Consider the following 22,218-nt stretch of genomic DNA (forward strand, 5'->3'; position numbering starts at 1 on the left):
AACTACAAATCCCAGAATTTCACAGGAGGCAGCCATAGTAATTAAAGTGGAATAATAGAATTATAGTGTTGTGTGATATTGTCTATGACTCTAGAGACCAGAGTTCAAATCCCTGCTTGGATATGGAAACCCACTGGATGACTTTGGGCAAGTTACATACCCTCAGCCTCAAAGGAAGGCAAAGGCAAAACCTCATCTGAATAAATCTTTCCAAGAAAACCCCAAGAGGAGTTTGCCTTTGGGTTGCCATAAAGAGGAAATGACTTGAAGGCATACAATAAAAACAACCATCATGCTATATGATTCAGTTTTTAAATGTGAGTAGTTAGGGTTGTTCATATTTGTTAGCACATTTAAATACTGTATCTATGTGGTCAAGCCATCAAAACTGAGCATGGAATAATGGATTGAACACATGTATGTTTAAACAGAGCTTCATTTCTTCACAGCTACAAATTTGCTTTCAGAAATGAAATATGAGATTAACATGTTAAAGATAAAATATGGATTATCTCTCTGCCAATTCAACATTTCTATCCTTGCTGAGCATGACCCTGTGGTTACTCATGGTCAGAAAACACTGTTCTGATAATGCTCACATTTCTAAATCATATGCCTGATTTAAATGGGCCTTTTTCGCCGCCCCTGTCACGTGCTAGGGGTTGGCCGTCCATACTGGCCTCACCCCTAGCACGTGACGGGGACGTCAAAATGGCAGCACCCTGTACATGTGGGCACCGCCATTTTGATGTGACGGACACCTAGCGTTTGCATTTCCCGGCGCCTTTGTGACGCTGCAAGCGCACCATTGGCGCCTTGTGGTGTCACAACTGCGCCTCAGAAAGAACCCGCTTTTGTGCGTTCTTTTTTGCTGCGCGTGGGAGCCGCACGGCTTGTCCACTGTGGCTCCCTTGTGCAGCAGACCAGGGCAGCAGGAGACCACACTTTTTGGGTGGCCTGTATCCCGCCATACATTCCCAAGATGCAGAGCACCAAAACCTTTTTTGGTTGTTGTTGCTGAACATGGACTTTTTTTTATTGTCAGCTCACAGCTCATATGACTTTGAAACTTGGCATTGATTTGCTTCTTCTGCCAGCTGGGTTAGTACCACCTGGAACAGTAAGGTGTCCTGTTTGTTTAGAAGAAGATGAGCAGATAGCTGCCAAGCTTTCATCCCCCCACCCTACTGTCCCCTGGGAGTCAAGCTGCTAATAAGGAATAGGCAAGGGTAAGGAAATTGGTGGTGGCCAGTGTAAACATATTATAATTACTGGAGGTAGAGAAAGCAAACATATTTTTTTTCACTGTGCAACATGTAGGATGTAATGGGTCACCTTGCAGCCGCAGTGGTGATTATTTTTAGACTGCTGGGATTACGGATCAGCTTGTCCAAGATGCTGACAATCTGCTCAAACTTCGGTCTGTTGTTTCTGTCTTTCTGCCAACAGTCCAGCATCAACTGATACAAGGCAGCTGGGCAGTCCATGGGAGGTGGCAAGCGATATCCTTCCTCCACGGCTTTAATTACCTGCATAAGGAGAAGAGATTGAGGAAGCTGAAGGACGTTCAGTGAACCTATCCCCTCTTGAGTCATATGCAAGTCATAACCGTTACCATTATTGTGTATGCTCCATGTTTAAACAAATGTATTCATTCTCTAATTGCTTTGAAGGGCACTCCTTCATTTTTATCTGCAAAAGAAACTACTTGACAGAACAAGGATATGAAAAGTGTCACAGAAACCTTAAGTAATGTATACATCTTTGTAGAAGGTCATACTCAACCTTAAGTGCTGCTCAAATCTGATTAGATCAAATACAAGTTAATTTAATAACATTTCCTACAATATATGCTTAATTGTTCCAACATTGCACAGTCATACTCCCCCCCCCCCCCCCCCCCCCCACTTCTTAGCAGATCATATGAATTGTTGTTTAAGACACATAGGACAGAGGAATGGCTATCTGACACAATCGATCTTAGTATTGTTCACAATAACTGTTAACAGCTCTTCAGAGATTCAGATACCAAAAAGGCTAAGAATGGACCTTGGACCTTGACCGTGCAAATCATGTGTCACACTACCACTCATTTATGACTGAATGAATAATTGATTGCACATAATAAAATCTTAATGATGATCTTAAAAATCCTATCTTAAACATAGAATATTTCACATGCCATTCTGTATGAAATGGACACCAAGAATAGTGATTTATATGTATATACATAAAGACAGAGCATCTCTATAAATATTTCTATTAACTGATTCAAAGAAAGAGAGCAGGATTCTGCAAAAAAGTATCTACTAGAATCTGGTAGCTTAGCACAGATAATTATCTCTTCCTCTAACAGAAAAGGGTAGAGCCTCTTGCCCTAATAGGCAGCCTGCTTTGAAAGACAAACTTACAATGGAATGTGTGCAAGAGAAAAATGTTCCAAAATCCAGAAATATTCAGTTATACCAAAATACCAATATTTCTGCATCAGCTGCATGTTTCCTGCGATATATGATTGCTGACAGATGTTAAGGGCTTAACAATTACATGGTGAGGCAGTAAAGCTTTATTACCAATTTTGCCACAATAAACATATTTGCAGTCATGTTGGGTATTTGGCTGGAGAGGTTGTGGCTGTGTGGTTTCTGTGTATTTTGTACTTCCTAGAGTTCCCTTGGGAAAATTGCTGAAATAAGCAGCTTTGATAAAATGTTTAAATTAGGAGGAACAAAGATGACCAAATTAAGCACTTCCAAATCAACATGCTAAGCAATATAAATAATTTGATCAAGTCCTTGGTCAGACATAGCATCTTTTGACCTGTGACCAGTATTTCAGAGATTGGAAATGTGGGCATTCCCCTTTTTCTCCTGCAAATATTTTCCCTCCCTTTTCATATTGGAATTAAAGGTACCAGATTGGGGAAGAGGGCTTAAATACAGTTGTACCTCTATAGCCACAGATTTAACCATCCAAAGATTGAAAATATTTATTTAAATTATATAAACTCCAAAAAACTAACCTTGACTTGGTCATTTTATATAAGGAAAGGCATTTTACTATGTCATTGCACTTAATGTGACTTGAGCTTCTAGGAATTTTGGTATCCCTGGGGGGTTATGGAACCAAATTCTAAGGGATACCAAAGGTACCCTGAAGGTACCAAATTCCATCTGATTTTGGAAGTTAAGCAGGGACAGCCATGGTTAGTAATTGGATGGGAGACCACCAATGAATACTAGTGTGTGGGCTATATTTCAGATGAAGGAGCTGGCCTTTGAGTATTCCTTGCCTAATAATAATACTTTTTATTTATATTTCCTGCTTCTCCCAAGGATCGAAGCGGAATTACATCATTAAAAATACAATACAGTACACATACAACTATAAAATACTAATACTGAATTACAACATTCCTATTAGTTCCTTAAAATATCTAATCATCAAGTAATCCTAAGAATACCTTATGAAATTCACTGGGTCACCATAAGTTGACAGGCAACCTGAAGGTGTGTGCTCACAGACTGGGGATGACTAATGGGCTCTCCTGGATCCTCATGCATGTGGCCCTCAAAGCTGTATTTGTAACATTAATACACACTCCCCTCACTGAACTTTTTCTGGAGAAAAAAATGGGGAAAACCCGAAACTTTTGGGAATTTCCAGGAGTAGAATGGCAACTCACCATCAGAAATTTCTGAAGCTCCCATCTAGTGTTTAACTCTCTCTCTCTCTCTCTCTCTCTCTGTGTATCAAAACTAGTGGCTACTTTCAATTTTTTTCGTTGTTTTTCTTTTTAAAACACTTTTGGCAGTTGATGTGGCTTCCAGACAGAAAAATTGTCCCTGGGCCCACTGCAGGTTCCTAACCGTGTGATACAATGAGGCATTACATATGCCCAAACCATCAATAGAACCATGATTACCTTTAGTCAGAGTTTACATATTGGCTTCAAACTCTATTTTTAAGCTATCTATGCTTAATGCTGCTGTCACTGGCTGCTGATATAACACCATGGTTAATGCCCAAAAAAGGAGGCATCAGTTCATATCTTAACCATGGTTAAAAGTTTAAGAAACTTTATATCTACATCAATACTGTAAAGACATCACTGCAACCTCTTTAAAGCAATGCAGTAACATGGTGTATTATACTGTGATAATAATGAAGAGTTTGGTTCCTGCTAACCTTTGTAGATAACACATTTTCTGCAATTAAATTTCCATTTGTAAATTAAAGTGCCCAGTATCATTTGTTCTTAACTATATATTTGTCTAACACATAAAATAGAACTCAATAAATCCATTCTCATTTGCAGTACATAGACAGGTTTAGTCTGAAAGTAACTGGCTCATGTGGAATAAATCTAAGTAAAACTATGTGAATAATATGGTACATTTAAAGAAGGAGTGTGGGCAATACTGTTGTTTTAGGAAACATAAAAGGACAACAGATCTGTTTAAGTTATTAAACTCTGAAAGCAATAAATGTAAAAGTATCTAAACTAGCATTGAAGTAAAGACTTATAAACAAATCAGTCACTTTGTGTTATCTGTTCACTGCATCCGAAGTTATTTGCTTCTTTAAAATCTTTAACACAAATGTTCTCTTTCTCTTTCCAGACACTTTACTGAATGGTTTACTCATACAACAACTGAATAGAAATACAACCTTCCCCATGAGAATATATTTAATAAGGTTCTATAAAAGTAATTTAAAATCTTGCAACTATAAACATATTTGTGTTCTCTTCTGGGGATTGTTTGACTCGTTCATCCTCTATGCTGTATCAAGTCCAACATTTCCTTTATTTATTTTTACTAAAGGGCACAAGGCATTTTTTTTAGTAGAATGTTTCAGACTTTTATATTCCTCATGGAGTGACATTGTATATCTATCCTGCTCCTTGTGTCCCTCCTCCAAAAATGCACCAGTGTGTGTTATTGTATTTTCTTTCCTATCACAGCTTGAGAGTGTAACTCAAGATACTCACATCCTGATTTGACATTTCCCAATATGGTCTCTCTCCATAGGACATCACCTCCCAAAGAACAATCCCATAGCTCCATGCATCACTAGCAGATGTGAATTTGCGGTATGCAATGGCTTCTGGAGATGTCCACCGGATTGGAATCTTACCTCCCTACAAAGAGAAAGCATCAGATATCATAGCAATGATGTAAATTCAAAAATCTTTCAGAATATATTCAGTTCCCTACAGCAAGAAACTTCAATACATTACTGTCCTTTGGAATGTGAATAATACCCTGCCCCAAAGCAAGGTTCTGTGAAACTACTATGCTAGTAACTGTATGTACAGATTCTTCAAACATTACAATATGTCTATATTGACAGTGTTTCCTGCATAGAAAAAGCCTTGTGTATTTTGCACACACAAAATATGTGACACATACACACATGTTTTGTAGTGCTATGTTAACATGTTTAGGTATTTAATGTGTTGTCTAATGGTCTGTGGACTTTAATAAAAGACTATTGTTGTTTTTGTCTTGTCTATTCTGCATACACAAAATATGTGACAAATACACATAGCTGTTGGGTTGGGTTGTGTCTAAAAACTGTCCATTCTGCTCTTTTTTTGTGCCTAGAATCCCCCAGTATTAAATATGGGAAGAACCATCCCTATAATGATCAAAAACATGATTTCCCTAGCATTTGAAAAATCTACTGGGGGGGGGAATAATACTGGTGAAAATTTGTGCAGTTTTCATTTTTGTGGCCTATTTTAAACATTATGTGAAATATAATGGTTTAACATGATGAAAATGAACTGCAGTAATCTATAGGCCTATGTTTCCCATCCTGCTCTTTTCCTCTATTGTGCCCCCATTAGTGGCCACAAGAAGAGTCTGGAGTCTTCCTCGTTTTTTTTTCTTAACAACTCATTGTGTTTCTGAAATGATAAACTATAATTAATGCTAACTATATTTTATTTGAAACCATCTACCTTGATTCAGTTTTTAAACTATTTGTTGGTTCATTAAGCATAAATGGAACCAGAAGCTTTTGAAGACCACCTCATAACCACACTGAACGTGGCGACACACTTGCTGGATCTCAATTCTGCTAAATATGGTTTAGTCTGAACTTTCTAACCAGGTCATTGTATAGTAACATTAACCTATTAATTACAGAAGGACATAAGTCAGAATATGATCTTGGTATGAGAACCTTAGCCCAATGGTTGTCAATTCATTTGAAAGCATCAGCAATTTATTTGGTTTGTAATGTCACTTAGCAAGTCTAGATAGTGTTCTCTTATCACTGTAATAAAATAGTGATACACTAAACAATAGAGGAGTTGTATCTATTTGTTCTGAACATCATTTGAACTTCTGAAATTGTGAACATTTCACCTCCATTTGCTAGACACAGGCTGGAATCCTATGGAATTTGTAAAAAAAATTGAGATTCAGCATTGTTACTATATTTAAGTTCTAGATGCAAGGCATATGGCATTGAATGGAATGGGTGGGAATGATGTATGTTGCCTTGAGCCTCTTGTAGGATAGGTATGATTGAAATGACAGGAAGCAGGGCAACCAGTACATCCGTTGTTGTGGTTGCTACCAACGCACAGTTGACCTTATGGTCCACTCCTACACTTCAAATTATAAGGCTGCTGAACCTATGAAGGGATAGCCTCCAGTGTGGATTTGCCACACTTCCATGACAATGGGTATGTGAAAGAAGAAGGGGGAAGAAGGAAGAGAGGACTGTATGAAAAACATTAAAAATCGGATGAAAAAGCCACAGTTATTTCACTGAGTGTGTATGCAGATGAGCTCTGGACTTGACAGGATGGTTAAAGGGCATTAAGAAGTGATAACGAATCTTAGGTATGGTCCCTGAACTGTGACAGATTAATTAAAATGGTTGCTATTATTAGGAATGGGGTGGTTTAGTGGTTAAGATGCCAATTCTGATGGTCAGAGGATGATCAGAAGGTTGGCAGTTCCCAGCTTCTGCCAACCCAGCAGTTTGAAAGCATGCAAATGCAAGGTACCACTTAAGTGGGAAATAACAGTGTTCAGTGCAGTCTTGCTGGCCACATGATGACCAGAGCAGTCCATGGACAACAGTGGCTCTTTGTCTTAGAAATGGAAATAAGCACTGCCCCCTACAGTTGGTTACAACTGGACATTCATGTCAAGGGACTACCTTTACCTTTACTTTTATTAGCACAGAATTTTGTAGCTGAAGAGTCTCCATGTTATATTTGACATCTTTAGTTTCTTTCTAATAATTCAGAGCTCACCAAACTCACCCTTGTTGTGTAAGCAGCTTCTGGATCATCCTCTAAAACACGGGAAAGGCCAAAGTCAGAGACTTTGCATACCAGGTTGCTATTAATGAGGATGTTGCGGGCAGCCAGGTCACGGTGGACATAACCCATATCTGACAAGTACTTCATGCCAGATGCAATTCCTCGAAGCATTCCCACTAATTGGATAACAGTGAACTGAGCATCATGTTTCTGTAAAACATTTACAACAATCTTTCATACCCTCAAAATCCACAAGGTTCATGTCTACAAACATTCTATGAAAGTCAGTTTGAACTTGCTTTGTGAAAATACTTTGCCAAAATGCACCATTTAAAACAAGTATAAAACTGTACTAAGCATTGCCAAATGCATGGGTAATTTCATCTGTCCTCTTAAAAACAAAACAAAAAACATAGAGATAATTTATACTTTATAAACAAGTGCAAATAAAATACCTCTCTTTTTTTCCCTCTTACCCCCTTTTCTATCTTCATCAGAACATGAGTGCTATAGTTGTTGCTGTTGCCCTTGTTGTTATTGAGAATAATTATACTCAGGTTTTTGTCCTATTAGATGGGTACAATGAGAGGCTAATAAAGTCAGACTGACACTCTACCTAAAAATGACCTGTGGCTGCATTTTATAAAGTGCATGAAAAATGTTTCATTCCTTCCTTTTGTACAGAGCACATCCTCCTAGAAATGGAAAGAGTATTCGTTTTGAAGCTCAGAAACAAAAAAACAAAAACAAAACAAAACAAAGCAAAACACACACACACACACACACACACACAGGCTGCCTGACATTCAGGAAACCTGGTCAGGAAGAAGAATACAGAGGGGTGAATGTTGTGCAGTTTTTACCAAGTATTTGTCCATCCCAAAGTAGTTTGGAAAATGAGTCTGTGCAGATATATACACGATTTTCTTGCATGAGAACTGTGAGGTTTTGCACAAAAGCAGACAAACAAACAAACAAACCATATTGGCTGGCGTCCTGTTAAGTATTTATGAGATCATAAGTCAGACTTATAATCATGTAACATTTGAGATTTATGTTTACAGTAAATAATGTCCAAAGGAGACCCCTGAAACCTACCTTTTAAGCCAGCAGCACGCCAGCTAAAGGATTTCTGAGGTGCCAAAGATCAGGGCCCTAGGAAATTATGAATGCATTGATATCCTGGTTGCATGATGCATTGAGACAAGAAGCTGTGACAGGACCCCGAGGCGACTCTCTAGTTACCCGTCTCAGTATGCCTTATGACCAGGAGAGCACTGCAGTAATAATTTCCTAGTGCCCCAATTGAGTGCAGTGGTTGGGGTGCAGTGTTTCCTGGCCTAAGAAGTAGGTTTTGGGGAAAATGGTTAAGGCAGATGTAACTACAACAATGAAGCTCCATCATCGTAGCTATACCTGTTGATACAAGATCTCAGCCATTGCTTCTAAACAGCCAAGTGAGGTTGTGTGCATGATTACTGTTTCCTTTGCAATCTTGTACAAACACACACAAAATAACCACATGGTTTTTTCATGCAAGATTGTTATCTTCTGCACAAGAGTTTTGTACGTGCATGACAAAAATCTTGCACAAACCCAGTATGTCTTCTACCAAACATATTTACATGTTTCTGTTGTGTAAGACTGCTATTTTCTCCAAGATTTTGGTTGAGCAAAGCTTTGATTACACAAGATTTCTGTTATGTGAGATTGCTGGTTTTGCGTAGAAAATAGCAACCTTTCTTTTCTTTTCTTAAAAAACAACATACATGGCTCTATGGAAACAGTGGGGTTTGGGGTGGGGATTTTTTTTTTTTTTTTTTGGACAAAACTCTCAGTTCACGTATTAAAAAACAACAAGAGTATTTGTGCACAGAATGATTTTTCAAAAACAGTTTGAGATGTGTGAATACCAGCAATAACAGTGCAAAAATATGTCCTTTCACTTCATCATCAAGAAATCTTTGGGGATTATTAATCCTCATTTGAGAAGATGAAAATTTGAACACTAACATTCCTAGTTCTTCCTTTTTATCCATCTGTCACATCAGGTCTGCATAAGCTGTGACCCAAATAACAGACTGGAAAGTACCAATCATGTATGGGACTTGCTAGGAGTGCAGCAAAGCTTCTGGCTTTTGTGAAAAGGAAAAAAAAGATTCAAGAGTGAAGGTGTGTGGGCAAAAAGAAGAGTCCTGCTGGTGCAGATCAAGGTTTCAGCCTAATATTACAATCAGTACATTAATTTTGGACATATAAAATGTGAGTTTGCTCCAAAGGTGGACCAAACAGAATTCTCAAACATCTCAAGTGAAATGTGGAAATTTCTGTTTTGAGAATGAAACAGAAAGAGTCTAAGTCAATTACAATAAGAAAAGTATGCAAATATACATCAGAGGAAATTGTAATATATTTTCAGATCTTGAATATTTTCTGCAGATTATACATATTTTTAAATTACACAGAAATGTGTTTGATAATTTGGATATTTTTCTAATTTGGGTTATGTCTTGTTCAGTCAGAGCATCTCTCACTGTTCTTTTCTCCCCTTTATTTTTAATCATGTGAAAACAGGAACTAACTGACCAGTGTGTGTGAAATTTGGTATAGGTTTAAATTACTGACATTAGCTTTCAGTAATCTTCAACATAAGGTTGCAATTGACAAACAAAATAAATCTGATTTGCATCAGATTTTCAAAGGATCTACTTGAGCCAGAAGTGGGGCACTGCAGGGGTTGACAAGTTAGGAGTATCTCAAGCCCTTTGATTTTGAGGACAAAATCTGAGACCAAGGGAAAAACCCTTGCAATGTAACAAGCAAGATGTTACAAGTATATGTAATACACTTAATTAAGTAACCTCTCCTATCCCAATCCCAATCCCCACCCCCACCCCCACCCAAACCTGACAGAAACATCATTCTCCCATGCTCCAGTCCTTGCTAGGATGCACTTCCTTCTTCCCATGCTGCTGATGCTAAGTAAAGGAGGTTGAGAATGACTTATAATTGTGGCAATAATATCACAATTGTGATTAAATAGCAGTCATGAATACAAAACAGTTACCTATCTGTAAATGTTATGTATTCATGATTGCTACTTAGGAGTTTATCACACAGGGCACTTAACCACTGCCCAAACGTTGAAATGTTTAAGAAGTGTCAGAGGTGGGATCATCTGTCGTGCTTCTGAAACATCATAGAGGCTTCCCGCTTTCCTTCCGTCATGGAAGTGTTTGTGGGGAAGCCTCAGAAAAGCCATTTTTATTAACAAAAGATCCCGTTAATAAAAATGGCTTTTCTGAAGCATCCCCATGAACGCTTCCATCACGGAAGGAAAGCGGGAAGCCTCTATGACATTTCAGAAGTGCGACGGATGATTCCACCTCCGGTGCTTCTGAAACATTTGGGTAACACTTCAGCAACGTTTGGGAAGCGGTGCCCCATGTGATAAAGGTCTTAGTCACAACTGTAACACCACAGCCACAATTGTGATTCCACCTCAACTTAATTGACTGGGGAGGAAATCAGACTTAATCCTACTCCTAATCAGTGTTGGGGTGATGTGATAAGAGATTGAAAAGTTACCTGTTATAATTAACTCATTTTTATCACTTATTATAGTCAGGAAGAAAAAATTTCTAGAACATGGCCACATAGCCAAAAACCCCACAAAAAACGATGGATGCTGGCCATGAAAGCCTTCAACTTCACACTTATTATAGTGTTTGGAAAGCAAGTAAGAGTCATTATTGTGTTGCATTGCTCTTTATGTCGCTTTTTTGTTGCTATTTTTGTTGGGAAAATGTCTTGGAATTGATAAGGGAATGGCATTAAACAATATCTGTCAAAATAGCTCCAAAGTACTTGTCAAAAAAGTAAGAAAACATTAATCATCCTTACAGAGGGACTTCATTCCTACTTGTTATATTCCTTTTGAAATTTAGCTATGGTACAACTTTTCTTTTTCCACAAAAACTAACTTTAACTCACTACTTCCTAATTCTGGATATGGACAAGAGTTTAGAGATGCACAGTTTATTGGGGCTACAGGGGAACTAGGGAGGAACATCAGCTTGAAATTTCCATTCACCAATCACCCAGTGTCATTCTTGAATTGATACTTTATCCTGCTATGTTCATCCAAGTCTTATGGATGTAAAGCTGGACATGACACAGCACATGAAATAGTGAAGGTTTTTTTTTTCACAGCAGGCAAAGAACTTTATGGCCCGTTACAGACCACCCAAAAGGGGTGGTCTTGGGCCGCTGCCGGTTGCAGCGTGGAGGAGCCGCAGCAGCCAAACGCGCGACTCCTCGGCGCTGCAAAAAAGGAGTGCAGAAATCGCACTCCTTCCGGCAACCCGGAAGAGCCGCCGCAAGTGCCAAAGCGTGCACTCGCGATGGCTCTTTCGGGTTTAGACGTCCGGACGCTGTGCGTCCGTTACGTCAAGATGGCCGCCCCCTCTGTTTCTCTCTTATTGAGTTTATGACTTAAATGTTTTCAAATATTTATACACTGCCTACATTATTTAATATTGAATAATAGTATCTTACAAAAATGTGAGATACAATCTTACATATACTTACCAAGAAGTGAGCTAAATAAAACATACTGGAATTTACTTCTGAGTAAAGCTGCATAGGCTTGCTGTATAAGACACCTAAGACTTAGAGATATATGAGCCATACAAGAAATAAAGTAAACACCACAATAGCAACAGTTGACTTACCCTCAGGAAGCTATCCAAAGAGCCGTTTTCCATGTACTCAGTAACAATCATAACAGGTTTACCTAGAAATACATTAAATACAGATAATCAGCACACTCTAAATAAGAAAGTGACTCTTGGAAAGTCAATCAAACTGGAAAAGTACTTTTTACAAAATGCAGATAAACGTATTCAGATATATATACTGGCAGATTAAAGGCTGGAACAGATGGCCTTGAAGGGGCTGCTTGAAGACATCCCTTCCAAAGATGGATTGGGCCACGGGAAACACACACCACAGCCTCAATCTGCCTTGAACCTGGCCAAAAAGTAATGGATAAGGCCCTATTTTGGCCAGGGAAAAGCCAGCGTTGCCACCCCGTCACGGCCCCTTGTTGGCTTCATGTTATTCCAGCGGTATGTGGCATGTAAATGCCATGCTGCCGGAGCATCATGAAGCTGCCCACATCTGGGCAGCTGGGCAGCTTCAAGATGGCTTTCCAGCATCATCAGGACATGTGGCGTCTAAACGCTGCGCACAAATTATGCCTGGAAAGCAGGCTTTTTGGGGCTTTCTGTTCCAGCCCATAGTCAGTGCATGATATCACATTCAAGAACTGTACCTAAAAGAGGAGATGGGTATATGAATTCAGCCTTCTATATCCATAGATTACACTATCCACAGCTTGAAATTATCACAGACACACCCCAAAATCCAAAAAGCAAAGTTTGATTTTGCTATTTTATTTAAGGAACACCATTTGACTACACCATTGTATATAATGGGTCTTAAGCATCCATGGATTTTGGTATCCATGGAGGGAGCTGGAACCAAAGCACAGTAGATATCAAGGCTCCACTGTATATAGTCACATGGGAAAGTCATGGGGAAAATTGTTGCATGATGGCTTAGAGATGAAAAGATTTTATATATATATATATTTAAAAAATATAGTTTTCTTTTTTATATAGGGGCAGGCTAAGGAAACTGTGATAAAAAAAAATCCTGTTCAGATAAATCCTGTTCAGATGAGAATCTTTGCAGTTTGGGACTTAATGTGGTTGTTTAGTACAGAAAATAGCATATTCACATAAAATAATATTTAGTGCAGAAATGTTTATTCTAGTACTGAAAATGCTGTAACTGGAAATTCATTCTGCATAAAGTACACTCTTTTCTGACATAGAAATCAACAATTTCCATTCATAAAACAGAGTTTTCTGCACAGAAATTAATATTTTTGCATTGGAATGTTTTCCAGGCAGAAAAAGCCATAATTGTGGATTTATTCTGTGTAAAATTCACACTTGGTTGATTTGCACAGAGAACAGCATTTTCTGCACAAGAATTAATATTTCTGCATTGAAAATATTATTTTCCACACAGAAAATCATGTGAAAAATTATTTTTCATTCTGAAAACAATCAAACAAAATGAAACCAGGTGAGAATTTTATATAGAATAATCTCCAAATTGTGTATTATCTTTGAAAACTACATCTTTGCAAAGACTTTCTCACAGTGGGAAGAAAATTCTGAAACTTAGGGCAGGAGCAGATGGTCAGGAAAAGTGGCTCAATCCTGCATTTTCTGAAAGCAGGTTGGATCTCCACTGTTTACATGGTCTGCTCCCAGAGCAGGCCAAACACCCATGCTTTTGCTCATGCATTGTCTAAACAGCTAGGCTTCAAAGCGGTTTGAAACCACTTTATTTGGCCATTGCAGACAAAATCTTAATGAAGAATTTCTACCCTGTGCTGTGTCCATTTTGTTTTCTTCATTATTAGAAATCTGAGCTCCACCAACTAAGAGACATGAGGAGACTGGCTCTGATGGACGGACACATATTAAAAGTTATAAACTTGGTTCTTCTGAGTCTATGCTAAGTCCAAGAGTTTGTGATCAATACAGAACTCAAGAGTACATGTTATTCCACACACAAATGCATGCCTGATCTCTCAAGCTTAAAAAAACTAAAACAATTGTGTCTTTTTTTTACCTGCACAACAACCTAAATTGGTGTACTTTACCAATTTGGGGGGTATTTGATGTTGCTAGATGATTAGGAGTCAGAAATTCCTGCCCATCTGCTACCAATGACTCAGAAATCTACCTGTAGATCCTGATTTATCTTCTGCCTACCCTTAATGTAATACAGGGATATATAGAAACACAAAAAGCTGTCTTATACATAATCAGACTATTGGTCCATCTAGATTCAGGAGCCCTGGTGGTTAAATGCCTGCACTGCAGCCATTCACTCACAAACCATAAGGCTGCAAGTTCAATTCCAGCCAAGGGGGCTCAGGCTCAACTCAGGTTTGCATCTTTCCAAGGTTGCTAAAATGAGTACACACATTATTGGGGGCAATGAGATTACACTTTGTAAACAGCTTAGGGAGTGCTTAAGTGCAATGATAAGCAGAATAGAAATGTACTTGCTATCACTATTGCTATCAGTGGTTCTCAACCTTTGGGCCTCCAGATGTTTTGGACTTCAGTTCCCAGAAGTTCCAGTCAGTATGCTCATTGTTCAAGATTTCTGGGAGTTGAAGTCTCAAAAATCTAGAGGACCAAAGGTTGAGAACTACTACTGTAGACCAATATTGTCAACTCTAATTAGCAGTGGCTCACCAGAATTTCTGGTAGGATTCTTTCTTAGTTCTACTTGGGTTGGCCCTGTGGAGAACCTTATTCTTATAGTCCCTTTGCTTACTTTCTTTCCCCAACACTATAACTCCAAGATCCAGTAACCAAAGCCTGATGCAAAAAAACAAATACTTAGAATTACAAACAAGCTTCATTTATATACTGCTTCATACCACCTAAGCAGTGTCTAAAGAGAATTGACCCCAAGAATTTGCTGTACCATAAATAAACAGAACTCTCTATTCCCCTACATAAAAAATCTCCCCAAGCTCTCTTAATTTCAGCAGTATAATTTAGGCTGAGAGAGGAGTCATTTTGTTCCTGCTACAGTTAAACCATTGAGAGTCAGAAAGCCTTTGTGATGTACAACAACACACTCTGAGACCTACATCAACAAAGTTGAAAATTTTCCGTCTATATAGAATTGAATGCACTCCCAATATAGAATTGAAAATGTAAATACAATTTACAATTATAAATGCTGTACACACAGTACTTTCTGCTCATCATTGTTTTAGTGTATACATATTTGATAAAGTATCTCATAAATTTTCTCAGTCACAGAAAGCTAAGTTTGCTTTGTTCTAATCTGAAAGCTCCAGTTTATTGCCAAAATATTACCACCTAGGAGAATGTTACTTGACTAAGAGAAAAAAATCATTTTACTCAAAGACCAATACGTTCTCCATCTATTCGGAAGAGAGGTCATATGTTCTGGTCATGTAAGAACAAGGGAATATCAAGGTAGAGTTCCATCTAACTTCTCCTTGACTAATTAGCTAATAGCAAATGTAGTACATTTAATTATTGTAAGCATTAAGTAGTTCAGGAATACCATGTCATAGCCAATACCCTAACAGTCTTTCCACTGCCTAATGGCAATTGGACACAGTTCTTTCATGTGTCCTTTGTGAAGGAACACTGTCATGCTCATGCCTCAATGAATCTTTACAAAGCTCAGTCTTTCAAATTTTTCTGGTCAGGCTTGATGTGAATTATGGCCTGGGAACTGGGTGGGGTGGGGTGTTGGATACTAAATAATCCATTTAGCAACTGTTAAAACTCCTTAGGGATAATACTCCCCTTCTTCATTGCTTCTCATTTATAATCAATTTATACAGCAGAATATTGTAGAATATTAATTTAGTTAATTATTAATAACTATTTTGCATTTTCAAATAATTCATCAGGTACAAGACATTCATCCTCATATTGAATTATATGACTATTTTGGCAGTGATATGGACCGTTTCCCTTATATACATAATTTCATGACTATCTAGTCCAAGGCATTTACATTGATACAGAGATACAGACAAAAGCTAGTAATGTTTAAATGGTGACCTGTACTATAATAATAATAATAATAATAATAATAATAATAATAATAATTTGTTTTATTTATATACCGCTATTCCAAAGATCATAGCGGTGAACAGCAAGTAAGCTAATTAGCAAGTAAGCTAATTTGCCCCCAACAGTCTGGGTACTCATTTTAGCGACCTCGGAAGGATGCAAGCCTGAGTCGAGCTTGGGCCCTTTTTGCTGGTCTTGAACTCACAACCTTGTGGTTTTGAGTAAATGGCTGCAGTACAGGCATTTAACCACTGCGCCACCAGGGCTCCTATATTTATCATTTTTGAAAGGTCATGTGTGTTACAAGGATAACTAAGCCATACATTTCTACGTTTTGTGTAAATTTTCTTTGGATGAATTTTGCATTTTTATTACAAGAATTTGGAACTGAACCAAAACTTCAAGAAACTTTGCCTTTAATTTAGGGCTGGGCAAAATGGAGCCTGAGGCCCAAATGCATCCACTCTGGGCATCTGTGCTCTCAACTTCTGCAGACATCTGGACTACACTTTTCTGGTTTAAAAAGAAGGTAATACTACATCATCATGTGCATATGCCATTCATATCGTAAACAAGTCACACAATTTATCATAACCTCCAATTTTTGCTGTTCAAAACCACAAACATTTCATCCACTTCCCATTTTTGGCAACCCATGTGGCCCAAGGGCAAGATCTGTAGCAGTTTCCATCCTTACTGCAGATATATCAGAGGTGTGGGAAATGCAGTTATAGGGCCCTTCTGTCCCATATTTGAAAATTATTTTTCTTCCAAAATGGCCCCAAATGTCCCAAGGGCACATGGTGGGCAATTCTGTCACATTTTTAAGGACTCCAGGACAGGTTTAGATCCAGGACAAGCCAACAACATGTTGCCAGTTAGCATTTGGGGCATTTGAGGGCAAAAATATTTGAGGGACATACACAAAATGTGGCCTACTGAAGACCCTGTGGGATCAATGTTGCTCCCTAAACCCCAATAATTGCCTACTCTATCATATGCTATGCTGCTATACCTAATTCTGGCTCCAAATAGCATTTTTGGGAATCCAGAAATTACTGTCTAGTCACTTCCTGCTTCTTCAAGAGAGGATGTCAGAAAATGGGACAGATCTCTGCAACTGTCCAGTCCTGTCTCATACAAAGTATCTTGAGAAAGCTAAGCACTGGAAAGAATTCTTTCTAATCCCAATAAAATAAGGACCAGGTATCTCATGAAATGCTGTGAGGGAGCCTATGGGAGAAAGGAAATAACCTGGAGGCTAGTCTATAAAAGAGTTTGGCCCTGTTCAGACCAGCCATTAAGGCTGGCCAGGGGCTGGAGTCAGGGCATCATGTCCACATGACACATGCCCCAATTCCACCCCCCAGGGTGCCATGATGCTGAATGCTGCTCCATAAGGTGTGTGGCATCATGGTGCTTCTATGGTGCTGCGTCCATATGACACAGCACTGAAGGAGCCCTGCCAAGCTGTAGCAATGCAGCTATGACATCCTTTCCAGGGAGCAAAAAGGAGCTTTTTGCAGCTGCTTTTTGCACCCTGGAAAGGCCAGATCGGGGCCACCATTTTGACGCCCTCGTCACATGCAAGGGACGAGGGGTGTCTAAAAATGCCGCCCCTCGCACGTGACGACGATGCCTCTATGGGCCCATCTGTTACACGCCAATTTTAACAAGAGAGGCATTAAGGGAAGATGAGTGGGTGACATAGGCTGATATAACAAAACTGCATCAAGGTAAGAGAATAATGAAAGAACAAAAGGAATTACAAAAGGAAGGTTTTTCCTGTAACTGGTTTACTTATAGGCAATTAAAAGAAAGAATTAGTATGGATAATAAAATTAACGGAATAGAGCCGATAGAATTAGATTTGGAAAATATAATAAAAAAAACCCAAGAAAAAATATCAAAACTATATAAATTAATACAGTGGTACCCCGGGATACGAATGCGCCGCCTTACGAAATTTCCGGGTTACGAAAAAAATCCATTTAAAAAAACTGTTCCGGGTTACGAAGGTTTTTTCGGGTTATGAAAAAAAATTTGGTGCTTTTCGGCGCTATTTCACACGAAATCGCGGCTTTTCCCCATTAGCGCCTATGGGTTTTTCGGCTTGCGAAGTATTTCGGGTTACGAAAGCGGCGGCGGAACGAATTAATTTCGTAACCCGGGGTACCACTGTAATTAAATTCGAATTACAGGATGAAGTAGTTAAAAATTTCATGGTTAAATGGGCAAAAGACTTAAATGAACCCATATTTGGAACAATGGGAATGACTTTGGGGGGAAAAGAATACATTTAACTTTAAATGTGGAATTAAAAGAAAATTTTTACAAATCCCTATATAGGTGGTACTTAACACTCTATAAAATGTCCAAAATGTTTAAAAGCAATAAAAACATTTGTTGGAAATGTCAAAAAGAAGTAGGCACATATTTACACTGCTGGTGAAATTGTCAAAAAATTAAAACATGCTGGGAAAAAATTCATGCAGAATTGAAATATATATATATATATATATATATATATGGAACAAATGGATTCCAAGATGTATCTCTTGAACATAACAGATAGTGTAAAACTGGAATATAAAAAAGAGAAACTATTATTCCATACAATTGTGGCGGCAAGGATTACATTGGCGAAATGTTGGAAGAGAGAAGATATACCAACAGTGGAAGAGTGGAGGTTGAAGGTTATGAATCTATATGAAACTAACATAAACTAACACTGTGGTAGGCAAAGTCTTGGCAGGAGAAGGAAGAAATGACACTTATCTTTTCCTCACACCTCCATCTTACCTCAAACATACAGGGACATAAAGAGAAAAACAAGGATCCTATCCCATATTTATAGCTGGAGCTCTGAGGGGGGGAAATCTCTTGAGGAATACAGATTCATGCTAGCATTTTATAGCAGGTCAAATTGGCCTTAACATGTTTTAAAGTCTCAGTTAAGAAACCAAACAAGCAGAAGGGAACACTGTACATTTGAAGATGTGCAATGTTTATTTTACAAATTCCTGAAGCAACACAGGAAAGGCAAATGTTACTTGGCTAAAGCCTGAATGTTGCACACCATGCTAATATTTGCCAAGAGTATAAAATAAGTAAAGGAGAAAAAATGTTCAAATTATTAAACATAATTTTCTTGCTCTATTTATCTTGTTCTGAACACAGGCTTCCACTAGTGTTGAGCTGGAAATGTATACACAATCAGAAACATATGCTCCAAAGAAAACCGGCATATTTTAAAAGGAATGTTCTATGTTCATTTATCAAAATGCATCCATTTACATGATAACAACTTGTGTCAACAGTGTTTCTAAAATTTATTACATTAAAATGCTACAAATTGCTGTAAATTATTAATAAACTAAGCAGAACATGTGTGTTGGCTATTAGGACTGCTGCCTATAGGACACCCTGGAGACCAGTGTGGAAGAAAAGTTCAGCACAGAAACAAATACGAAACAAGGGAATAATTCAGTGCTGCAAGAATGGACTGAGGTCTTATTTAGCATGTGTACCTTATCACATCTCTAGTGAGTAATAAGCTACATTGCTATTAAACAGCACACGTAGCAGCACACATTCAAGTAGGACCTCTTGCAGATGTCTGCCATGCAAGTCGTTAAGAATTAGCCCATCAGATCCAATCAGCATGAATAGTCAGTTCATTTGTAAGGGCTATCCATCAAAATTTGGTTTGCCACTTAAGGGTCTCAGAGCCTATTTATCATATGTTTTATATATATGATGGAAGGTTTGCTTGGCAAACTGCTTTCCAAAAGAACACCCATGGATAATATGCAAACTTTCTCTATTTCCTTGAAATGTATCCAGCCTGTTTTAAACACTAAATAACTGTCGGTGAAATATAATTCAAAAGCAATGGAAAATTTATCATACTAACATATTGGTGGGGAAAGAAAAAAAAGCTCAACTTGTAATCTTGTTAATAATGCAAAACATACATTTGACTTGCCTTTGCAAGCTATTAAAACAATAATATTATGTTCCTTAAACTAAGAAATATTTTCAATAAGTCTATTTTGGAATATGCGTTAGCATTTTGCAGTTGTAAAACATCAAGCAGTAAACAGTAATCTACCTAGATGTCATGGGATGCTCATGAACATAATTGCTGATTAAGTGACACTGAATACTAGAATGAATTAAAAAAAAAAGTGAAAAGTCAATTTGGGTCAGGAAAAAATCTTCCTGTAATCTATTGACTGGATGAACTATAGAGATAGATAGAAAAGCTAAGGATGAAAAGTCTAAGCAGGAAGGGATTCAAGAAAAGAAGAAAGATAGAGTTTCCAGAACCTGATCTTTGAAGGAAGAAAATATAATACACGATGGGCTTAGAAACAAGAAGCAAGAGAAACTATAGGTAGAAGAGAAAGGAGATGGTGAAATATTGGCAAAATAAAACAAAGGATGTGAAGTCGAAGGGTTCGTGGTTGGCATCCATAGTTTTTTGTGGGTTTTTTGGGCTATGTAGCCATGTTCTAGAAGATTTGTTCCTGATGTTTTGCCCTGAGGCCTTGCCATTCAACAACAGAATAATACACAGATTAACATGGAAATCACACCTCCCAACCCAGGATCACCCTCTGTGTGTGTGTGTGTGTGTGTGTGTGTGTGTGTGTGTCCCATTCATTTCCATGCCAGCATTCTCTGAAGATGCCAGCCACAGATGCTTGTGAAACATCAGGAACAAACTCTTCTAGAACATGGCCACATAGCCCGAAAAACCCACAAAACAAAAACAAAACAAAAAAAAAAACAAAAAAAAAACAAAGGATGTTTGAAGAAAATATCCATGCATATAACCAGCTTGTGTGAGAGGGAAGCAGGATTGCCTTTGACACCACACACTGATCAGCTGTGCTTCAAGCTATATATGTGTACGTTCTACTCAATTCAGGGGAAGTAAAAAAAAGTATAGATCCCCTCTTACATTGGGTTTTCATGGTTATGTTGTATGAAGAGAACTTGAGAGATGAGAAAAGAAGTGAACAATTTAAATGGCAAGGGAAGTTGAAAAAGTAACCTGACCCAAACAGGTCCAGTCTAAAGCTGAGACTAAAACCCGGAATTGAGTCATTATCACACTGATACAGTGGTACCCCGGGTTACGAAATTAATTCGTTCCGCGGTTAATTTCGTAACCCGAAATACCTTCGTAAGCCGAATTCCCATAGGCGCTAATGGAAAAATAGCTCTCTGCTGCCCTCCGGTGGCGGAAAATAGCGCCGCGGTTTTTTCGTAACCCGAAGAAACCTTCGTAAGCCGAAGCAATAAATCCCTATGGGATTTTTTCGTATCCCGAAAAATTCGTAACCCGGCGCATTCGTATCCCGGGGTACCACTGTATAAGATAACCCAGACATCATCAGCCATGACTTGAAACATAGAGACTGAGAAAATAATGGGTGTAGAGATACTGAACTGAAAGAAGGCAAGAAGAACATAGGTAGGAGCCAATTCTTACACAGAAAAGTTAGCTGGGAGAAGGGTAGGAAAAGTGAGGTTTGTGGGATGCATGCAGCCCCAAAGCCCACCCTTGCAGCCCCTAAAGCTGCCTAGCAATCTCAAAGTACCCTGGTGTGTGAAAGAGAGACAGAGAGAGGGAGGGAGAGAGAGAGAGATTCCCATGTATTTTCTACATGAAAACCATGCCAAACCACCAGAAATTGCCCACAAATGTGGTGGTAATCCTCCTTTAGAACTTCAATTTATGCTTCTCAACTCTCATTTTCATTTGTGGATTGACACAAACAATGGCTGGATGAAATGCAATACAACTTCTGGTGCAATAAGCTGTGCCAGTGTGGCCCACGAGTATGGCTTGGTGAATGAACTCTGGCCCCCAGCCCTGCATAGTTGTCCATCCCTCAGCTAGATGTTTCTATGCATTTAACTTGATTGCTGATAGAAAGCAGAATAGGGATGGTTAAGAATTTTATTCAGTTCACTTTTGATGAAAAAGGCCCTGTACAGATGGGTGGCAAAACAGATGGGCAGCAACCAAATGGGGTGGTAACGCTGCGCAGAAAAAAAGGAGCTGCCTAGAGCGGCTCCTTTTTTGTGTCATCATGAGGGCTGCAATGCAGCCCTATGATGGTTCTTCCACCCACATGATGCTGGCCTCTCCTAGAAAATCTGAACGGTGGAGAAACTAAAATTGATAAATTTGTCTAT

At 38.5% G+C, this 22,218-nt stretch overlaps 1 protein-coding gene across 1 annotated transcript in view; it reads right to left on the bottom strand.

Annotated features, from left to right (window-relative positions):
- LOC121917233 (ephrin type-A receptor 3-like) overlaps positions 1 to 22,218 on the bottom strand; it is a 294,283-nt gene that overhangs the window by 14,480 nt on the left and 257,585 nt on the right. The window contains exons 12-15 of the mRNA XM_042442991.1: positions 12,022 to 12,083; positions 7,289 to 7,498; positions 4,994 to 5,143; positions 1,336 to 1,529 (exon numbers count right to left, since the gene is read on the bottom strand). Coding sequence (XP_042298925.1) covers positions 1,336 to 1,529; positions 4,994 to 5,143; positions 7,289 to 7,498; positions 12,022 to 12,083 — 616 coding nt within the window. The remainder of the gene's footprint in view (positions 1 to 1,335; positions 1,530 to 4,993; positions 5,144 to 7,288; positions 7,499 to 12,021; positions 12,084 to 22,218) is intronic.

Source organism: Sceloporus undulatus, unplaced genomic scaffold (genome assembly GCF_019175285.1).
Source record: "Sceloporus undulatus isolate JIND9_A2432 ecotype Alabama unplaced genomic scaffold, SceUnd_v1.1 scaffold_13, whole genome shotgun sequence".
NCBI classification, from domain to species: domain Eukaryota; kingdom Metazoa; phylum Chordata; class Lepidosauria; order Squamata; family Phrynosomatidae; genus Sceloporus; species Sceloporus undulatus.